This window comes from Vombatus ursinus, unplaced genomic scaffold, assembly GCF_900497805.2.
Source record: "Vombatus ursinus unplaced genomic scaffold, bare-nosed wombat genome assembly UNPS02014793.1, whole genome shotgun sequence".
Taxonomy (NCBI): Eukaryota; Metazoa; Chordata; class Mammalia; order Diprotodontia; family Vombatidae; genus Vombatus; species Vombatus ursinus.
Window position 1 is genome coordinate 9,352,518 of NW_020954571.1, and position 20,883 is coordinate 9,373,400.

The window sequence follows — 20,883 nt, forward strand, 5'->3', positions numbered from 1 at the left end:
ACTCACCTACACACTTGCTCCCTTTGGAGACAGATCAGGCCCAGTCTTGCACACCTAGATCCCAGGACTAGTTCCCATCCCAGAGCCCCAGCAAGCCTGGGCAGGACGGTGATTCAGATAAACCAGCTACTGCATCAGAGCTCAGGTGAAAGATGCCATTACCTATAAAGCCAGCCCTATCCCCACCGGCAATGTACATCTCACTGGAAGCTAAAGAAATTCCCCCTAACACAGCCACACCCTGATTGCTGGCCTGAGTTCAGGAGGACAGTTAGAAGATCTTTTAGACCCTTAGCATTTCTCCCTCTTCCTGGCAAGATGGGAGATACTGACACATGCTCCACCCACATTCCCTGCATTGCAAACTTTCTCCTCTCTACTCAGTCTTCAACTTCCTTGCTTCTGCAGGTTAATGCTTTTGGAAGACTGCATTTTCCTCCAGCTGACTCTAGGTGTCCTGGAGTAGATAGGGAGGTATATAAATTGTACCAAGTACACAGGGAAGTTATCCCTAGACATTGGCTCTGTGACCCTGGACAAGTCAAAGAACTATCTTGCTTTGAACTCTCTAGAAGATGTTTATTTTCAATGATTATTAATGACTCCTGACCATTATTAAGGAAAAAAGATCTTGCTCTCCCAGATCAATGTTCTTCCTGGATTCTCACTCTATGGATTTTTTCTCCTTTTCCCCATAGTACAAAGTGGGAAACTGAAGCTCAAAGACCATTTCCCACCTGCTATACTATTCTAGACTTTCATCAAGCCTTCAGGAATCTCACCATCTGGTAAGATCACAAAAATTCTGTGTCCTTTTCCCCTGGGGCAGCTCATGCTCTCGGATTGGAGAGGGTGGAGGGCAGATAGTGCAGAACTCCTCCCAGATCTTCCATTTAAGGAGGGAGCCCAGGGCAGTCATCTCTTTATTTCCCACCTGGCTGGCCTCCTCTGACTTTGTGACTTCCCAATTGGCTTCAGTCCTCTGACTTTGTCCTGTTCCTTCTGAGCAGGATGTTTACATATGTTGTCTTCCTTTATTAGACTGGAAACTCCTGGAGAGCAAGGACTATCTTTCACCTTTCTTTGGAACCCCAGTGCTTAGTACAATGCCTGATATGTACAGGCATGAGAATCTTAAGTGGTTCAATCTCTTAGTTCCCATCTGGCTCAAAACCCTATGATTCTTATGCTTGTATATATCCATGTACCAAAATACATTCATACCTACCTTCATACTCAAAGTCACGCTCCTAACCATTGATCATTCAAAAATTCACATGTTCACACTCACACCAACACAAGGAAACATGGACCCATGAATCACAGTCATCTGCAAAGGAACACAGAGCTCAATATTTATTGACTGACTGACAAAAAAGGACAAATGAAGTCCACAAAGTCACATGGTGAGTCAGTGGTGGCTCAAGGGACTGAATCCAGGCATCCCGCTAGTTAGCTTGATGTCTGTCCTTACAATAGTTCCCAAGGAGAACCTTATTGTTCTATCAGGGGTTCTTAATGGGATTTAAATTTTTTTATGATTATTTCAATATAATTGGTTTCCTTTATAATCCTACATATATTATTTTATGCATTTAAACATATTCTAAGAAGGGGGTCTATTGACTCCATCAGACTGCCAAATACAAAAAGTGAAATAATCCTTGCCCTCGATAAGCATACGTTCTATTGAAGGAGACATGTGTACCCATGTAGGTATATTTAAAAAGAGACAGAAGAGCTCACCTTTTATAGCACTTGGAAATTTATAAAATGCTTTCCTCATTACCACCCTACAAAATTGACCATGTGTAAGCATTATTGACGCCATTTTACAGATGAAAAAACTGAACTAGAGAGATAAAACACCAACAGCTAGTAAGTGGTGGAGCTGGAACTTGAATCCGTATGTTCTGGCCCCCGGGCCAGGACTGCGTTCATAGCACCACTCTGTCTCTTAGAAATTAAATGCTAAGAAGCTATGAATTTCTTCATGTCTTCTCTAAACTGTGAAGAAAAGCTCCATCCAGCTGTCCCAAAGGCAGGGATACAACCATGCAAGGGGTTCCTCGATGGGGTATGAATTCTGGCTCTTCTACTTACCACCTATGCAACCTTGGTACTGGACTTTATTCCTCTGGGTCTCAGTTTCCCCATCTTAATAATCTCTAGAATATCTCTAAGGTCCCATCCAGTTCTAAAACATATCTGTGGCATCTAGCACAGTACTCTATACACAGTAGGCACTTAATGAATATTTCTGAATGAATGAATTCCTACCTGCAATGACCTAAGAGATACGTCTGCTCAAGGGCCTAGGGAAGCCTGCCTTGCAAGGGGTTCTCACTCAAGTCCAGGCAAACTGGTCTCCTTGCTGTTCTCCATACCTAACACTTCCCCTTCCATCTCTATGCCTCGACAGGGGTTGTCCCCCCATGCCTGGAATGCTATCCCTCCACCTTCTACCACCCTAGTAGCTCTATTCAAGGCCCAGCTCAAATTCCACCTCTCTGGATTTCCTCTAAGTTGTTCATGCTCTCTTACTCCATCTCCCTGTAATTAATTTGTTTAGTTTATATTTATTGAAACGATAACAACAATAATAATGACTACTAGCATTTATATAGCACTTTAAGGTTTCACATGTTAACGACTCACAGCTTCCTTGTGAGGAAGGTGCTCTTGTTATCTGCGTGTTTAGCACAAGTACCAGGATAAAGTAAGCTTCTGGTTTTGCCTTTTTATCTCTAGCACCTAGGATAGTGTCTGTCTGGCCCATAAGGAGCACTTCATAAATACAATGAATTGAATTTAATTGGGAGTAGTGTAGAAAGAGGATTCTGGGGAATTTAATAAGGAAACCAATGCCCAGAGTTCCTCTAGTGATGAGCTGGTCTCTTACACACTACCTAATGCCAGATCCATGGTCTTGCTTTAATATAGATACTCATTTATATTTTTCTCCTCCTTGGTAAATAGACCCATACATGTTTTGAAAGTTGTTTACAAAAATGATCTTTTTATTTAAGTTTTCTTTTGCTCTTACTGGAGAGTGGGAAGTATTTGATGCAAGGCCAATTGTTGCTTCAGAGAATAATGTTCTGTAATCAAAATGCCAAACCCACCCAGCTCTGCTACCATGCCTGTATAGTCCTGGATGAGGTGAATTTTCCTGGGCCTCAACACTCCTTCTACTGTTAAGGAAAAGAAGTCAGTGGCTGGGGTGATACAATTACTGACCTTGAACACCTACACAAACTTTACATGCAGTTCTTGTTCTCCATGGCTAGAAGTTGCAGAAAGATAAGGAAAAGGGCTGTCCACAAGTAAATGGGCTGCCCCAAAAGGTAGTGAGTTCCCCATCACTGAAGGTCTTCTTGACTTCAAAAGCTGGATGACTACTTGTTAGGATTGAGGTTGAGGTATGGGATAAACTAGATAAACCCTGAGGTCCCTTCCAACTCTGATGTTATGTGACTCAGTGCAAACTTTATCTCAACCAGAATGTCTTCCCAGATTGATGATTGAGATATGACTCCATGCCATTTTGATAAAATCTGGCCACACTCACTCTCAGAAGTGTTACACACACAGCCTGATACATAAACATATCCTGGTGAGTGGAGACCAGTGAAATAGTCTTCTTTGTGGGGACTATAATCCTGCAGACCTCACATCAGTGGTCCCTTCCCATTTTCCATTCCTCCCTTTCCCAAAGCAATGAATGTATAGGAGAATGTGGTCAGAGTTGAAAGGCTACCACTCCAGCTCCCCCATTCCTTCCACCAACCTCACACCCTGATCACTACATGGACATGAAACCTGTAGACCTTGATTCTATTATCACCTCTAGCATAGAACTTTGGGGCCTCAGTTTCCTCATCTTCAAAATGAGGGGAGTTGTTTTAGATGGCCTCTAATATTTCTTCCAGTTCTGGGTAGATGATCCTACATCTAATATTCTAGGATTAGAATTTTTGTATCACTGTCCCACCCCTCACAAGAACCTCGATGCAGGAATGTCTGGGATTTGATGTCACGACCTCCTATATCGAGGCAGCTTTCAAAGCCCTCCCCACAACAGCTCCTCACCGCACACACTTCAGTGAGAATGTGGCTACAGCTACTAAGTGCTCACTGTTCTATCACAACTTCAGGAGCAGACTGGCAGATGTAAAGCAAATCTGAGGACCCTGGAGATGAGGGAAAGAGTCCGACCACCTCCCCAGACCCCTCAGCTACAGTCTGCCTTTCTCCACAGGCTGCTTCCAAGAGGAAAACTTCTCACTTGCCAACTTTAATTGTCCCATTAGCCTGCCTGAGTCCAAAAAAACCACTTAGCAGATAAGTGAATGTAGCAATGAAGAAATTAAACACAATGTCTTTGATGGCTCCACAGCATTAACTCAGCTAGTTTCCTCTGTGAACTTCAAGGCGATATTCTAGGATTTTAAAAATTTCTTTCCCCGTGATTTTTTGCTGCAAAGGAACTGGATGCCAAGTGGTAAAATGAAGACTCTGTTCTCCCTTTTTCTTTTTGGCTTTTATCATGTCCCACATTCTGATATAAATACCTCTCGATTTCCTTCTTCATCCTCTGTCCCTCCCCCAGCCCTTTCCTAAAGGGGTTACAGGCTCCAGCACCCCTGCTCTTTGGGCACTGGAGAAAGGAGAATGAGAGGAAGAGGTAGATTCTAATCAAAGCGTGGGAGAATCTGGAAGAAAATTTGCCTTTCAATCAGGTACAGAAATGTTTAAAGGTCCTCAGGAGGGGAAACTGGGCCTTATTTAATGAGGAAGTCAATGTCCTTCAATGGGCCTAAGTCTATATTGGATTAACTAGCTTTTACTATACTAGAAGGTAGCAAGGTCAAAAGAGTTAGAAGTGGGTGGACTCAGGAGATCTAGGCTCCATCACAACTGGCTGTCCTGTGGCTAAGTCCCTAGCTCTCTCTGAGCCTTAGTTTTCTCATCTACAACATGTCTAGATGTACTAGATGTCTCAGGTAGCCTTCTGACTCTGCCATTTATCAGTCAGTGAAAAGGCAATTGTCAAACATCTATTACATTGTTCTGTGTTCTAAGGCAAGGACTGGAAAGAGCACTGGACTTGGAGTGTCAAAGACCTTGGTCTGAATAATGACTCCACTAAATGGGGGATGGGGCAAAGCAAACATGCAGAACCTCAGTTCCCTCATCTGTAAAGCAAGGGATAATATGTATACTCCAGACTTCACGAGGTTATTGTTAGGATCAAATGATGTGAGTAATATAAAGCATTTTAGCTCCTTTTTTTTTTTTTTTTTTTTTTTTTTTTTTGGTGAGGCAATTTGGTGGGACTTGCCCAGAGTCACACAGCTAGTGAGTGTTATATGTCTGAGGCCGGATTTGAACTCAGGTCCTCCTGACTTCAGAGTGGTGATCTATCCACTGTGCCTCCTAGCTGTCCCTATAAAGCACTTTAGTAATAGAGATATGTACTAACATTCTACGTCCTGAAGTCCCTTCTAGTTCTAACATTTTACAAACCCAGATCCTATCTGTCTCTGACATTCCACCACCTAAATCATTTCCCACTCTGACATTCTATGTCCTGAGATTCCTTCCACCTCTGACATTTAGTAATGATGAGTATTGATTTATTCCTATTAATAATCGGGATTTTAAAGAGTCTCCCCCTTTCTAGCAGCAACAAGGGGTTTTGGTCCCGGGGTCTGTCAATGTGTTTGCTATTGTGACTGAAAATCCCAGAGAGTTTCCCAATACAATTGGTCACTCTATCCAGACTGCCAAGCTACTGTAGGAGAAGATGGAAAGAATCAGAATTCTCTCTCACTCTCTCCACCATTAAAGTGCTTCTGATAAATGCCACATCGCCAACCTCACCTAAAGAAGTGATCATATGGAATGAGACCTTTGTTCCTTTAAACTCTGCCAGCTGGCACTTTCAGTCATACTCATGAGTAACTCTAATGAGTGATCCTAATACCCTCTTTCCCCTTTACAGCAGCCAGCTCTGGCCACTTGTCATGAGGACAGTTGTCCATTTATTCAAATCCCAAGTGGTCCTCCCAACAAATCCAGTAAATGCTTTCTCTGGAATGAACCACACATATGACTAAAGAATCCCAAGGGATTCTTTCCCAGCTGGAGGGTCCCAAGGGGGAACCTGGGAGAATAGGGGCAGGACTCAGATAATGGGGTTCCCAGATTTACATTTCTAACTCAGTGGTTTCTGTATCCCCTATTTACCCAGCTTCAAGGCAGAGTGTTTCAATAGGATAAGTCACAGTTGGACTCCAAGCAACAAAAAATAGGGAATTTTAATCCAAGGCATTTGTCAGCAGTGAGAGACAAGGCTCTATTTACTCTATCTTCCAAATCTAGTCTTATCCATTTAGGATCGGTCCACTGAGGGACTTTCCTAAAGCCAGTTTGACAATCTCATTATCAAATGAGCCTAAGTCCAGAAAGCACTTTGTTACTGTAATACTTGACGTAAATCTGAGTTATATTTATTATTACCTCCACATGAAGATGTCAGAAATTACACTAGGGTCCCTTCATATAACATGAAATCATAAGACCTTAGTGATGAAGGGAATCTGGACAAGTCATTTCATCTCTTCTTCCCATCTATCACGCGTTCATTTAGATCACTATAGATGAAGGAGAATCTATTGGATTAAATAATAGTCCCTCAAATTGGAAGATTACCTTCTATTTTCCAAAGCATTTTTGCTTACACTGTCTTTTTCAATCCTCAAAATAGCCCTGTGGTTAAGAGATTTATTCCCATTTTAGAGATGAGAGAAATGAGGCCCTCAGAACTGAAGTGATTTTTCCCCAGTTAGTGGCAGAGCTGACATTAGAACTCAGGACTCTGACCTCTTTTCTAGTCCAGTGTTCTTTCTATCACTGTAGGTCCCCTCACAGAAATAGAACCTACATTTCTGTTTCAGGGTAAGATCCTCCTCAGTGTTGAACTGATTGTCTAACCTCCTGGCACATAATAGGCACTTAATAAATGTTTATTTGACTGCTAATTGATTGACTGACTCAATGTCCCATACTAAGGCAGCACAGTATAGTGGAAAGAAGGTTGAATCTGGCTTCAGAAAAGTGGCATGGTATGATAGACTAAGTGCTCGACCCGGAGTCAGAATGAACAGGGCTCAAATCCTGTCACAGACACATCTTGTCTGTGTGACTTTGGGTAAATCCTTCAACTTCCTTAGACTTCATTTCTTCCTATGTAAAATAAGGGGGTAGATGACCTCTAAGGTTCCTTCCAGCTGCACATCTATGCTTCTGTGACCTCTTTCCTTTTTTTCTCAGCAGTCACTAAAAACGAAGTGCTATCTTCTCTGGAAAACTCCTATACATACAGTACTTATAAGTCTAAGTCACCTCCTTCAATCCTACCCTATATCCCTCTCCCTTTAGCCTTCTTTCCTCAGGGTGATCTCAGTACCCTTACATCACTGCCACCTTAATTCCCCTAAAACCTAAATTACATGTTCAAAAATGAAGTCCTATCTCTATCCATTCTCTTCTCGACTGCAGCACCAGGGAGCTAGTCAAGTACCACCAAGAGAAGTCATTCCAAAGGACAAGATCATGCAGACAAATCTTGGACAGACAAGCCAGCCCATCCATTCCTATGAGAGCTGGCTCAGCCTTGTTAGCATTCTCACTCCCCTCCACTTAGTCACCCCTAGTATTGCCACAGTAGTTAAGTCACACCTTCCAAAGTAGGACAAAGACAGGTCAGAAGTAAGGAAGAGGGGGAGTGAGGGAACAGTCTCACTCATGCCTGATGAGATCAGAGAAGAAAACTTGTCACCTTGTGGGTGCCTGGGGCCAGCATGAAGGCCACAATGCCTACCACAAGAGACTCAGACACCCTGCTCTGGATACTTGATCCTCTGGCTGCCACCGGCTGGGCAGTGTTAACATTCAGGAAGTCAATCATTCAGCAGTTGAACAACCTAGCCCTGTGTGTTCTTCACTGGGGAGAGATTAGATACCTACTATGCACCTTTCACTGTAGAAGACATGAAATCTCTGTCTACAAGGAGCAGACAACCTACTTAGGGGCCAAGAGAGTAGCATGGACGAAACAACATCAAATACAAAGACAGAATATAACACAATTCCCCTCTCTGGCCCTCAGTTTCCCCATCTGTAAAATGAGTTTAGTATAGATAATCTCTAAGTTCCCTCCCAGCTTCCTGAAGTTATGAATGAATTGCTAAACTATGTAGCTGGCATAGATGGTAGAGGTTATGGGAGCCCAGAGGAGAGAAAAATCACTTGGAGCTGGGGTGGTCAGAAGGGTTCATGAACTAAGACTTGAGCCTTGAAGAATGAGCAGGCTTTGGATGGGGAAAGGGTATCCTAGCAACAAGGGGTCCTAAATATGATCAAAGACATGGACAACTGCAGACACTACAGTGCTCTGGGACTACCCCCAATTTATCCTCTATATTTTGTTTGCATATCATCTCTCCCATTAGACTGTGAGGTCCTTAAAGGCATGGGCTGTCATTTATCTTTGTTTGTATCCCCAGCACTTAATATAGTGCCTGGCACATAGTAGGGTTAATAAATGCTAGTTGAGGCTACGGGGGCTATGTTTAAGGGGCTCCTCGTCGCGGCTAGAAGAGAGGATTCGGGGCAGCTAGGTGGTGCAGTGGATAGAGCACCGGCCCTGAAGTCAGGAGGACCTGAGATCAAATCCGGCCTCAGACCAAACACTTGACACTTACTAGCTGTGTGACCCTGGGCAAGTTACTTAACCCCAATTACCTTTAAAAAAAAAATAGAAGAGAGGATTCCCTGTAGATGCTTATCCAGACCTGACTCACCCACCCAGTACCTCAGGTAACTTGGCCACTAGCAGGAGCCCTTCCTAAGAAGATAGAATGTTTCCCTAATAGTACAGGGATAAAGTTTAGAGCTTGAAGGAAGCTGAAGCATAACCAGGGATGGGGAGCCTGTGGCCTCTAGGTCATAGGTTCCCCACCCCTGAAGTCCAATCCCTGAATTTTCAGATACAGGCAGATGCAAAGGCTAGGAAGGAGAAAAAGGCTAGCTCAAGTAGTATCCCAGATACCAAGTAGCAGAGCTGAGACTTGAACCCAGGTCTTCTGGTGCCAAATCCAGTGCTCTTTCTACCAAATTTCAAATTCTACCAAATTTCTTTCCAAGTCAAACAGTTTTGCCAATTAGTGGCAAGAAATCAGGCCAAGCCTCAGAGAAACTGAGCTTCAAGAAAGGCAGAAAATTGCTTGGTATGGAAAATATGACTGTGTCCCTTCACCAGCTCTTTAGTCTTCTGCTTCTCCTAAACATCAGCTATGCCAGGGAGGTCAGAGTTGTCATTATGGGCCGATTTAAAAAAAGGACTGTATCCTCAAAACTAGCATCAGGCATACAGGTTTCATGCAGTAAGTATTGTACTATGTTGAATTCAGCTGTGGGAAAGGAGGAAAGGAACCACACAGCTGGAACTTTTATCTAAACCAGGGGATTCTTAATTTTTTGTGTCATGGACCCCTTTGCAAGACTAGTAAAGAATACAGATCCTTTCTCAGAAAAAAAATGGTTTCTTGCCTACATTTATAATAGGAGATGCTAAATTTCAGGTAGAGGTTAGTAGAAATTAAGATATAATTTTTTTCACCATCCATATTCATGGCACCCCTGAAATCTATCTATGGATCCCTTCAGGATCTGTTAAGAAACAGACTCCAGATTAAGAAACTCTTGTCTAAACTCTTGCCTGATCATAATTACCCTCTAGTTCCCTGACTGTACCCCATAATCCTCCAAATTCTACTCAGCCCATCAAGTTAGGAATCTCTAAAAAGACGAAAGTGGAAAAGAGGCGCGGTCGGACTGATGCTGACACATATTCCCCTCTATGGCGACAGAATACTGCACATACTGCGTAACATTACTGATGTATCATTTGGTTTTTCTTAGTTATTTCTCTTTGTTATTGTTACAAAAGCAGATTCTGTGGGGATGCTATTAATAAGAATAGTATTAACTGACCTTTTATAATGTTTTAAGATTTTTGAAACACTTTATGCATACAAAAAATCATTTAAACATTATAACAATGCTGTAAGGTGCATGTTAAAGGTCTTAACAGTCCCATTTTACAGATAAGAAAATGAGACCCAGAAAGATTATGTGACTTGTCCATAGTCATACAACTACTAAGGGTCATAGGGATAATTTGAATCAGGTCTTCTTGATTCCAAGTCCAATAGTCTATTACAGAGACAACTGCATTTTAAAAAGGCATCGAGAAAACATTAAAAATTAAATTAGATTAAAAGTCTGTGTTGAGGTCTTGCCAGGGAAGCAGCTGAAAGAGATGGCAGGCTATTGTGAGGGTTCCCAGAGCAAACCTTTGATTTTCCCTTCTGGATCACATACTGTGGGGTGAAATGGTAAGAGACACATCGTAATGGCAATAAGACATAACCCATCTTTGTAAATACCCCTCACCAGCTACAAGCAGCAAAAGTGACCCCATTTCTTACCCCTGACACAGAATCCCTGAGATCTGAAGGGCAGCCCTCAGCGAGACAATATCACTAAATATAACTAACTTCCCTAATAGGACAAAAAGCTAGAGCTTCTCCTTGGCCTAAGGAGGAGAATATAAACTGAGGGTACATTATAGTGGGGGGGAATTGAGGATTAAATACCAACTCTGCCATTTACTAGCTCCGTGACCTTGGGCAAGTCATCTAACCACTCTGGGTCTCATTTTCCTAATATGTAAAATAAGAGGATTGGACTACCTGTTCTGTAAGGTCCCTTCTAACTCTAAACCTTATGATCTTGCATCCTCCCAGATCAAAAATGTTCCATGTCTCTGAAGGCCTTTAAAAATAGGATTGGATCTCTTCCAGCAGAGAGGTGGGCACATGCGGTAGATTCTCCTCAAATACCTGTTGACTTGACTTCTTTATGGGTAGATTTTGATAGGTAAGCTTCTGCCCCAAGACAGGAAAATGGAAAAGAAGCCCAATACAAGTCTCATCCTGCCACAACTCCATGTTATTCACAAAGAACTGTTCTAATAGCTGCCATCTAATAATTAAACTAAAAATTAAGAAAGAAAGAAGCTGACTGGTGTAGAGGAAAAAACAATGGATTTGGGATCAGAGGACCTAGATTTGAATCCAGACTACATCTCTTACTAAGGTAAGAGCAGGGGCAAGCCATAATCCTCTCAGGGCCTCAATTTACTTTGAGAATCAACGAGATAAGGGGTGAATAAAAAGTGCAGGGCAAACCTCAAAGCACTAGGTAAATACTAAGCTATTGTTATTTAAATGAGAGGGTAGAATTAGATAACCCCTAAATGCCCTTCCAGTTAAACAATTATAATCCTATGGATTCTTGAGTTCTGGACATTATTTCCATGGACTTTTCATAATGAATAGGGCCCAACTCATAGTTCCCGAATCATCGGGCTCTTTGCCCTGGGCACTTTAAAAGAAGCCTACTTAATAGAGGTACCCAGGTTACAAGAGGGATGACCTGAATTCCAACAGTCTTTGGCTGATGGGAGCCATTTTCCCCTAAAGGGGGAAGGGATCTAGAAAAGTCAGCCAGAATTGTCATCCCCCAGTGGAGGCTCCACAACCAACCAGAGTTTGAAGCTCTCCAGAGATGCTGAGAGAGAGCACCAGGCTGAAAAGAGGTTTTTTCATATACTACTATATGTCACAAGCCTTTGGCCTACATCAACCATACCACTCATCCTTTATCCAAAAGGGCAGATCGGAGATGTTAAAAGGAAGTTCAATCTCCCACCTACTCTGTAACACATTAGCCAAGGACACAGCTCTTAGCCCTTTGTTCCCTCTATCCATCAACAAACTAAACACTAGGATTTCAGTTTTGGGATAATCTCACCCAATGGAGGCTCTAGGGACTAAGGACCATAGAAATGGCTAGAGTAAGCTCTGTTCAACAGGCAATCTGGTGCTAGAACCTGACCCTTTGTTCTCTGAGCACCTCAGCTTCGCTGAATGGGGGTGGAGGCTGGGTATGGGCTCACAGTGCCATACTGCCCAGCAGTCTGATTGAGCAGTGAACAGAGTTAGGGTTGTGCAATGCACCACGATGCCTGACTGCCTGACTCTCCTCGCTGAACCTGAAGGATGTTAATCTCTTGCCTTCTGGGTTGTGGGGGGGAGGGGGGAGGGGAGTGGATGGAGGCAGCACTGCAGTGGTGAGTGAGAATGACACCCAGGTGTTCCACTCCTGCCATTCGTGCAGAGGAGCCTGGAGCTTGAGGACTGGCATAAGGGCAGTTATCTTGCCTTCACACAAAAAAGAAACAGCCCAAGAGACCTATATGGAATCCATAGCGTTTGGAAGCAGATTGATAACCCTAAGCACAAAGTGCTGGAAATATGCAATGCCAAATTGCCATTAACCCTTCAAATGCCAAGACATTTAGCCTGCAGATCATGTCTATAAGGGGTAGGAAGGTATGGAAAGGGTATGAATTGAGGGACAGAAATGGGGACTCATTCGGGGAGGCTGGAAAGTTTGAAAGTCATTCAAGGGATGAAGAAGGTATGAAGAGACACAAGCAGATTAAACCTTGACAGTGGAGGATGGAATTGACAAGTTCTTCCCCTCTCCTCTCCCAGTTCTTCGTACTTTTATTTTTTAATGCTAAGGGATAAGGCAGGGGACGAGTTAATGAGGAATTCTCCCTGAAAATTCACCAGTCAACAAGGAATCTTCCCACTCAGCAGGCTGAGCTCCCTCCTTTCCCTCCCCTCCCCCCCTCCACATACTCCTAGGGTGGGGAAGGTGTAGTGGGAATCAGCTCACCTTGCCTGTACATGGTGATGCATGAATCACCCACCCTCTAAAGCTACTCCAAAATTGAACACCTATTTGCCAGGGTCACCAGCTTGGTGCTGCCAGGAACCCCTCTACGTGAGAAAGTCCTCCTCCCACCCCACCCCGTTTCTCTCCGCAATTCACGCTGTCACAGCAGCACCAATAATCTAGTTTTTAGGAAGCTACTTTACAATAGCAAAGAGGGCCTGTTAGGACATACTATGCCCAGGCCTGAGGTGTGGGGAGTGTTGAGGGAAGCGTGATGGGGAAAACTAAGACATATAGAATGAAGCACAAAAATATATCTGACAGCAACAGCACATGGCCCAACCCTGGTCAGAGCTGCGGGGCAGGATCGGACTTCAGAACAATGGGGCCAGGTGTGAACGCTGCAAGCAGGACAGAAAGATGCCCCTACAGCTCATTTCCTAAATCACATCAGCTTGATAAGGGCAGGGATTCAAGTGAAGAGGAGACCAGGTAAGAAACTGAGGAAGGATGAGGGGAAAGATAAAAGGGAGGATGGAAAAGAGCTGCGTGGGGAGGGGAACAGATAAGGATGGGAGGAGACGAGAAGGAAGGAGGACGAGATGGGGGAGGGGGGCAAAATGGGGGAGAAGAGAAGAGGTAAGAGGAGGGAGGAGGAGAAAAGGGAAAAGAAGGGGGAAAGGAAGAAAGACGGACAGAGAAGGGAGAAGAAAAGATAGGGGAATGGGGAAGGGACGGGGAGGGGAAGAGATGTGGGAACGGGAGAAAGGGAGTTGGGGAAAGAGGAGGGAAGACCCTCCATACTCACAGTAGGTCTTCCTGGTCAGTTCTTCTACTACTTCAGGCTTTAACTTGCTGTTGGATTTCCCCATCCTCTGCGGCCACGTCCCCCGCCGGGCCCGAACCGACTAGGGCATAAACCCCGGAGCGGCTCCGGGCCCAGCCGGCTCTCCCCTGTCCCGCCGCGGGGGCTCGTCCTAGGCGGCCCTGCACCGGCTCGGAGCAGGGAACCGGCAGGCGGAGGCAAGGACAGGGGCAGGGGCGGGGGGCTCTAGGGTGTCTTTGTCTCCAGTTCTCTCGGTCCTGGACGGAGGTCCTAGCTCGCTGAGCACTGCGCGCCCTGGGCTCCTGGAGGAACTCCGACTGAGGCCGGGAACAGAGATCTGGAAAGGCTTTTACATCCCCAGCCCGCGGGGAGCTGGCTCCACAGGCCCGGGGGCGGTAGACTTAGTCCCTCTCCACCTACAGTTCCCAAATCCTGCCGCCCGCCAGCGGGGCTCTGCTCAGTGTGCTGGCTCCTGGAGGAGGCCCGGAGGCGCGGGGGCGCGGGGCTGCGGAGCCGCTCTCTTCTTCTTCTTCCTCCTCCTCCTCCTTCTTCTCCTCCTCCTTATCCTCCTCCTCCAAGGGAGCTCTGTTGCTGTGGTTGTCCCTGGTTACTGGACTCCCTAGCACATGCTCCTTACGGCGGGCCCTCTCTACCCCTCTCACTCTCTTTCTTCCTCCCTCCCCGCCTTTACCAGCTAGCCCAAGCTCTGCCGCCGCCTAGGAGGTGTTAACCCTAAGCCGTCAGTCAGCGCGGCTGCTCCGTGCTGGCAGGGCGGGGTCCTCTCCCCTTCTCTCTACCTACTTATTGCCCCACTTCTCCCCTCCTCCTCCCCACCCACTCTCCCCTTTCATTTCCTCCCCTCATTCCTACCCATCCACTAGATTCTTTCTTCTTTCTCTCCCTTCCTTCCCTTTGCACCACCTTTTCTTTTCCCTGCTCATTCCTCTTTCCAGTCTCCTCCTTTTACTTTTTGTTTTCTTCCCCTGTGGCGTAATGACTAGTCAGGATTTGCAGTCTGGAAGACCCGAGTTCAAATCTCATCTTAGTCACTAGCTGTGTGACCCTGGGCAAGACCCTAGCCACTTTACCTCCCTGGTGTTTCCTCGTCTGTAAATTTGGGGTGGGATGGGGTGAGGGGAACCGTTAAACACGATGGCCTCTAAGGTTAATAAGGTCCCTCCCACCTCTAAATTTATGATCTTTTAATCTCCCTTTTCTCCCCTTCTCCCTTCTATTCTTCCTATTCCCTCCTCCTCTAATAAAAAGACTCCCCTCCCCCCTTTCTCCGAGCAGGTTAAGATCTTCTGACACTTATTAGTTGTCATAACTAATGGGCAAATCACATTTTGGTTCCACAGTACAGTGGGGATCATAGTTGCATCTCTTTCACCTTTGTAAATTTTAAAACATGTAGGAAGGTAAATTGTTATTCCTTCCTCTTCTGCTCTTCTCTTCTTAATTCCCACCCCTCCACAGCTCCTGGGGAAGGATTGGGGAAGGTCAATCTCTGAGATAATTTTATGTCACTTTGCCCCATCTCTTGATAAATGTTCTTTCCTGGATTAGCTAAATGTTGCTGGAAAAGAGAAATCAGGAATCCCATAAGAGGCTATGGAGCTGCTCCCCTCCCACCCCTTTCCAGACTGAGGCAATCATCCTCCATTCTCACTGCCAGTTTTGGCATCTATCTCTCCACACACACTCCTTTAAACTGAGGCCTGACTTTTCAGTCACTGTATCTCTAGGTGGAATATCTCACCTGTGGAGAGGCTTGGAGCTTATGGTTAGTTACGAAGGTAGCAATAGACAACAAATGACTGGAGAATACTTACAAACCATCATATCAATGAATGTAAATAATAAATAGGCTCATAGACTTAAAGCTACAAGAGATCTTAGAGGTAATTTTGTTCCACTCTTTGGATTTACAGATAATGAGAGCTTTTATAGAGTGCTTTAAGCAGGCAGCTAGGTGGTGCACTGGGCCTGGAATCAGGAAGACTCTTCTTCCTGAGTTCAACTCTAACCTCAGACACTTACCTACTAGCTGATCCTGGGCAAGTCACTTTACCCTGTTTGCCTCAGTTTCCTCATCTGCAAAATGAGCCAAAGAAGAAAATGGCAAACCACTCCAGTATCTTTGCCAAGAAAAACTCAAATGTGTCTTTGCCAAGAAAAACCCAAATTGGGTCACAAAGAGTTGGATATTATTATTTTCAAGTGTGTTAGAGATTAGAAATGGAGATATAAATGGACACTAATGAAGGACTCCTGCTATGTTAATGAAAACATTCATATCCATGTTACAGAACATACAAATATATGCTCAACATTGACATCTGGCAGGAACAATATTTATTTTGCCCATTAATCACCAAGAATCTCCTAAAAACTATGGTGAAGATGAAATTCTTAAAAATAGATCAATGATTGATTTTTGAAAAGCTACTAACTGGGATCATGTGTCTTACAGGCAGTCTAGCAACAGAAAGCATATAGGCCTTTGGTTTCTTCAACCTTAAAATCAGTTTAATACTTAAACAATCTACCTAGCAGGTCCATAGTGAAGATCAAGCAAAATAATCTATAGAATACTTCAAAGAGTCATATAAATATAAGCTATTACAATGTTAGTTAAAAGATGCTTTAAAACCCCTCTGGAGAGGTATTCTTTTGGGCCAACTTTACGAAAATGCAAACATCTCTAGCAGCCATCCTTATATACAAACATGCTTATTAAGGTGATAAAATGGGAAAACACAGAGAGGAATATCAGTCCCAAGGATATATCAACTCCCTCCGGGAATGTGCAGTGACTGGAAAGATGCCAACTGGAATTCAAAGTTCAGTGGGAGAAAGAATGGTCTTATTACTCCTGGGATGAAGAAAGAAAAACACAATCTGCTCTTGGAGTGAAACCACCTAGTTGAAATTTCTCTCTGTCAAAAAAAGACACGTGAAGACATATGTCATAGCTACCCAGGTCCCCTTTGTTCAGATTTGGGACGTACTATGACACATGAAGTCCAACCAGGTGCTGGTCCACTCTACTAGAACCATAGACTGACCTGAGTGACTCCTGAACATATATATATGTGACGTACACTGCTCTATCACTGACAGCTATCATCCCATATTTCTCTTCCATTTTGTGGCTAAACTCCTTGAGAAAACTATGTTTACTTCATGCCTCTTCCTCCTCCTGTCCTCTTCTCTTTGTGAATCTGCAGTATGACTTTCTGACCTTACCATTCAACTGAAACTGCTTACTCTAAAGTTACTAATGATTTCTTAATTGCCAAATCTAATGGCCATTTTTCAGTCCCCAACCTTCTTGACTTCTCTGCAGATTTTGACACTATCAGTCATCCTTTTCTCCTTAATAGTCTCTTCTTTCCAGGTTTTCTTGACACTAACCTCTCCTGGATCTCCTCATCCTTGACTGACCGCTTCTTCTCAGTCTCCATTGCCCATTAACCCAAACATCTCTAGCAGCCATCCTTATATACAAACATGCTTATTAAGATGATAAAGTGGGAAAACACAGGAATATCAGTCCCAGACACGTGTGAGCCCCAAGGTTCTGTCCAAGGCCTTCTCCTCCTCTTCCTCTATTCCATTTTACTTGGTGATCTCATCAGTATCCATGGACTCAGTTATCATCTCTATGCTGATGATTTCCAGTTCTATTTATCCAGTCCTAACCTCTCTTCTGATATCCAGTCTAACATCTCTAACTGCTTATTGGACATCTCCAAAAGGATATCCCATAAGTATCTTAAATTCAACATGTCCAAAACTGAACTCATTATATTTCCCTCCCAAACCTTCTCCTCTCTCCAATTTCCCTTTTCTGGTAAAGGGCACCACCATCCTCCCAGTGACCCAGACTCACAACCTACATGTCTTCCCTCTCAACTCTTCCCTTACTCCCACCCCTCACATCTAATCTAGTGCCAGTTCCTGTTGATTCTACCTTTATAACACCTCTTATATCTGCCCCCTTCTCTCCTAACCCCGACTCCACCTTGGTGAAGATTCTTGTCACTTCGTACCTAGGCTATTACAATAGCCTGCTTATTGGTTAGAGTTCCCCACTCCAGTCTATCCTCCATTCAGCTGCCAAACTGATCATCCTATAGAACATCTCACCACACCACCATATCACCACTGTTTGCACCCCACCCTCCACCTGCCCCTACCTGCCCTGCCATCAATTCAACCAACAAACTCCAATGACTCCCTATCATCTCCAGGATCAAATATTAAATCCTCCATTTAGCTTTTAAAGTACTTCATAACCTGCTCCACTCCTGCCTTTCCAGTCTTCTTATACTTTACCCCAATATACTGCACAATTCAATGACACTGACCTTTTTGCTCTTCCTACTCAAATAACCCACTCATATCTGTTCCCTGCTCTCCCTGATCTCCCTCAACATTACTGCCCTCTCTCTGTTGATTATCCTCCATTCATCCTATATTTATTTAGCTTGTTTGTACATAGCTGTTCACATGTTGTCTCCTGTATTGGACTGTGAGCTCCTTGAGAATATGGATTTTTTTTCTGCCTTTAACACAATGCCTGGCACATAGTAGGTACTTAATAAATGCTTGTTGATATGCCTAAAGGGCTATAAAACTGCATACCCTTTGATCTAGCTATACCACTAATAGGTCTGGATCCCAAAGAGATCATAAAAAAAGGAAAAAGACCCACATGTTCAAAAATATTTATAGCAGATCTTTTCGTGGTGGCAAAGAATTAGAAATTGAGGGGATGCCCATCAAGTGGGGAATGGCTGAACAAGTTGTGGTATATGAATGTAATGGAATACTATTGTGCTATAAGAAATGATGAGTAGGCAGATTTCAGAAAAACCTGGAAAGACTTGTATGAACTGATGCTGAGTGAAGTGAGCAGAATCAGGAGAACATTGTGTAACAGCAACATTATGCAATAACCAACTGTGATAGACTCAGCTCTTCTTAGCAATACAATGATCTAAGACAATCCCAAAAGACTCATAATGGAAAATGCTATCCACATCCAAAGAAAGAACTATGGAGTCTGAATGCAGATCCAAGCATACTATTTTCTCATGATTTTTCTCTTTTGTTCTGATTCTTCTTTCACAACATGACTAATGTGGAAATATGTTTAATATGATTGTACATGTATAGCCTATATCAGATTGCTTGCCATTTTGGGGAGGGGGAAGGGGAGGGAGGAGAAAAAATTTGAAACTCAAAATCTTATAAAAGTGAATGATGAAAACAAAAATTAATTAATTAATTAAAAACATCGGGGGCAGCTAGGTGGAGCACCAGACCTGGATTCAGGAGGACCTAAGTTCAAATCCAGCCTCAGACACATAACATTTACTAGCTGTGTGACCCTGGGCAAGTCACTTAACCCCATTGCCTAGCCAAAAAAAAAAAAAACAGGAAAAATAAATGCTTGTTGAACAGAAGGACTTAGTAGAAGAAAATGGAGCTCTTGGCAAATACATCTTAGCAAATATCACAGCAAATAAGGTAAGCAGACTTCGGGCTCCTTGGAATATATCAATCAGGAGTAAGCCAGGTATGGATGCACATTAGGGTTGGTAAAATTCTTATGGTTACACTGATGGATTTGGCAGTCACCCTCATTACTTCTGTCTATGTAATAATTAATAATAACTAGTTTGTGTTAAGTGCTTTCCTTACTTTATCTCATTTGTCTTCACAACAATCCCATGAAGTAGGTGCCATTATCAGCCTAATTTTATGGATAAGAAAGCCTAAGCCCAAAAAGGTTAAGTGGTTTGCCCAGGCTCACAAAGCTAGCAAGTATCTGAGGCAAGGATCAAACCCAGGGCTTCCTGATTCCAGGTCCAGCAATCTACAGCTATGCCATGCTGTCTTTCTATAGTGTCCTCATGCCAATGTCTTAATTTCTTTAAGTACTTAGAAGTCCACTACCAAAAATTCACAGAATCACTGGACATCAAAGTGGAAGTGACCTTAGAGACAATCTAGACTATTTCCTTCATTTATGACAGCTGGGAAACTGTGACTGGAGAAAACCTGTTCATTAACATACCTTGGATGGAGATATTATTTCTCCCACCATCCATCAGCAGCTTTTTGCAAGGCCAGGTTGAAAAGGAAAGGAGAGGGAAATTGTCTTTCCTCCCTCTCAAAGTCTTACCCCCACACCCAGCATTGGCCTCGAACATTCCCTGCCAACTTGGTGTTTGAGACTTTGTTGAGTGGCATATTCAATTCAACTCAATAAACATTTATTAAGTGCCTGCTCTTTGCCAGGCACTGTACTAAAAGCTAGAGATACAAATAATTTTAAAAAGATAGTCTTTATTATATATTAACATATAGCACTTGTTTCTATGGTGCTTTTAAGATCTGAGATGCACTTTTTTTTTACAATAAGATAACATAATCATTTTTATCTCCATTTTACAGGTGAGAAAACTGTAGTTTAAACAAGAGAAGTAACCTACTCCCCATCACACAGGCAGTAAGTTTAAAAGAAGCTGATACTGAAAGGAAGGTGTACTGATACTACCTGGAACTCGAACTCTTTCCATGTAGAGGCAAAGGAATATTTCCTTTTCCAGGAATAAGTCTCTAGGCAGGTGAACAGGTGAAACCTCAGCAGGAGGAAAATAGAAATCCATTTAAACATGAAGTTATATGAGTCCTTTTGTGGTTGTCAATATGCCTCAGTTTGACTGAGGCTATGCCCATTCAGTGATTAAGGCTTAATAAGAAATGAGGCTAAGAATGGCCTCTTAAAAATAATAATAAAAAAAAATTTTTAAAAGATCTGTAAGAGGAAGACCCTCAGGGTTTCTGGCCAAAATAGAAACAATTGTTATATACATACATTCTGAGCCAATCAGGGCCCAAACAATGACCAAGTAGGGCTTAGCCTGGGATTTATTGTTGGCCAACCTAGGAGAGCCAGAGTGATTTGGGATTAAGTCTGGTTTTTAAGAGAAAAAATAAAAACAAAAAAAAAGTTTCAAAGATTAAAATTTACTTTCCCTTTGGACAAAGCATCTGCTGGTAAGGGGGTGATAACTTATGTGGAAAGAGAGAAAGAAAGAGAGAGAGAAGGAAAGAAAAGAAAGAAAGAAAGAAAGAAAGAAAGAAAGAAAGAAAGAAAGAAA

General features: G+C 43.3%; 1 protein-coding gene across 1 annotated transcript in view; it reads right to left on the reverse strand.

Annotated features, from left to right (window-relative positions):
* The window catches only part of NCS1 (neuronal calcium sensor 1), a 91,008-nt gene extending 76,564 nt beyond the window's left edge, over positions 1-14,444 (reverse strand). Inside the window, exon 1 of the mRNA XM_027869672.1 lies at positions 13,688-14,444. Coding sequence (XP_027725473.1) covers positions 13,688-13,751 — 64 coding nt within the window. The 5' untranslated portion in view covers positions 13,752-14,444. The remainder of the gene's footprint in view (positions 1-13,687) is intronic.
* Between the last annotated feature and the right edge of the window lie 6,439 nt (positions 14,445-20,883).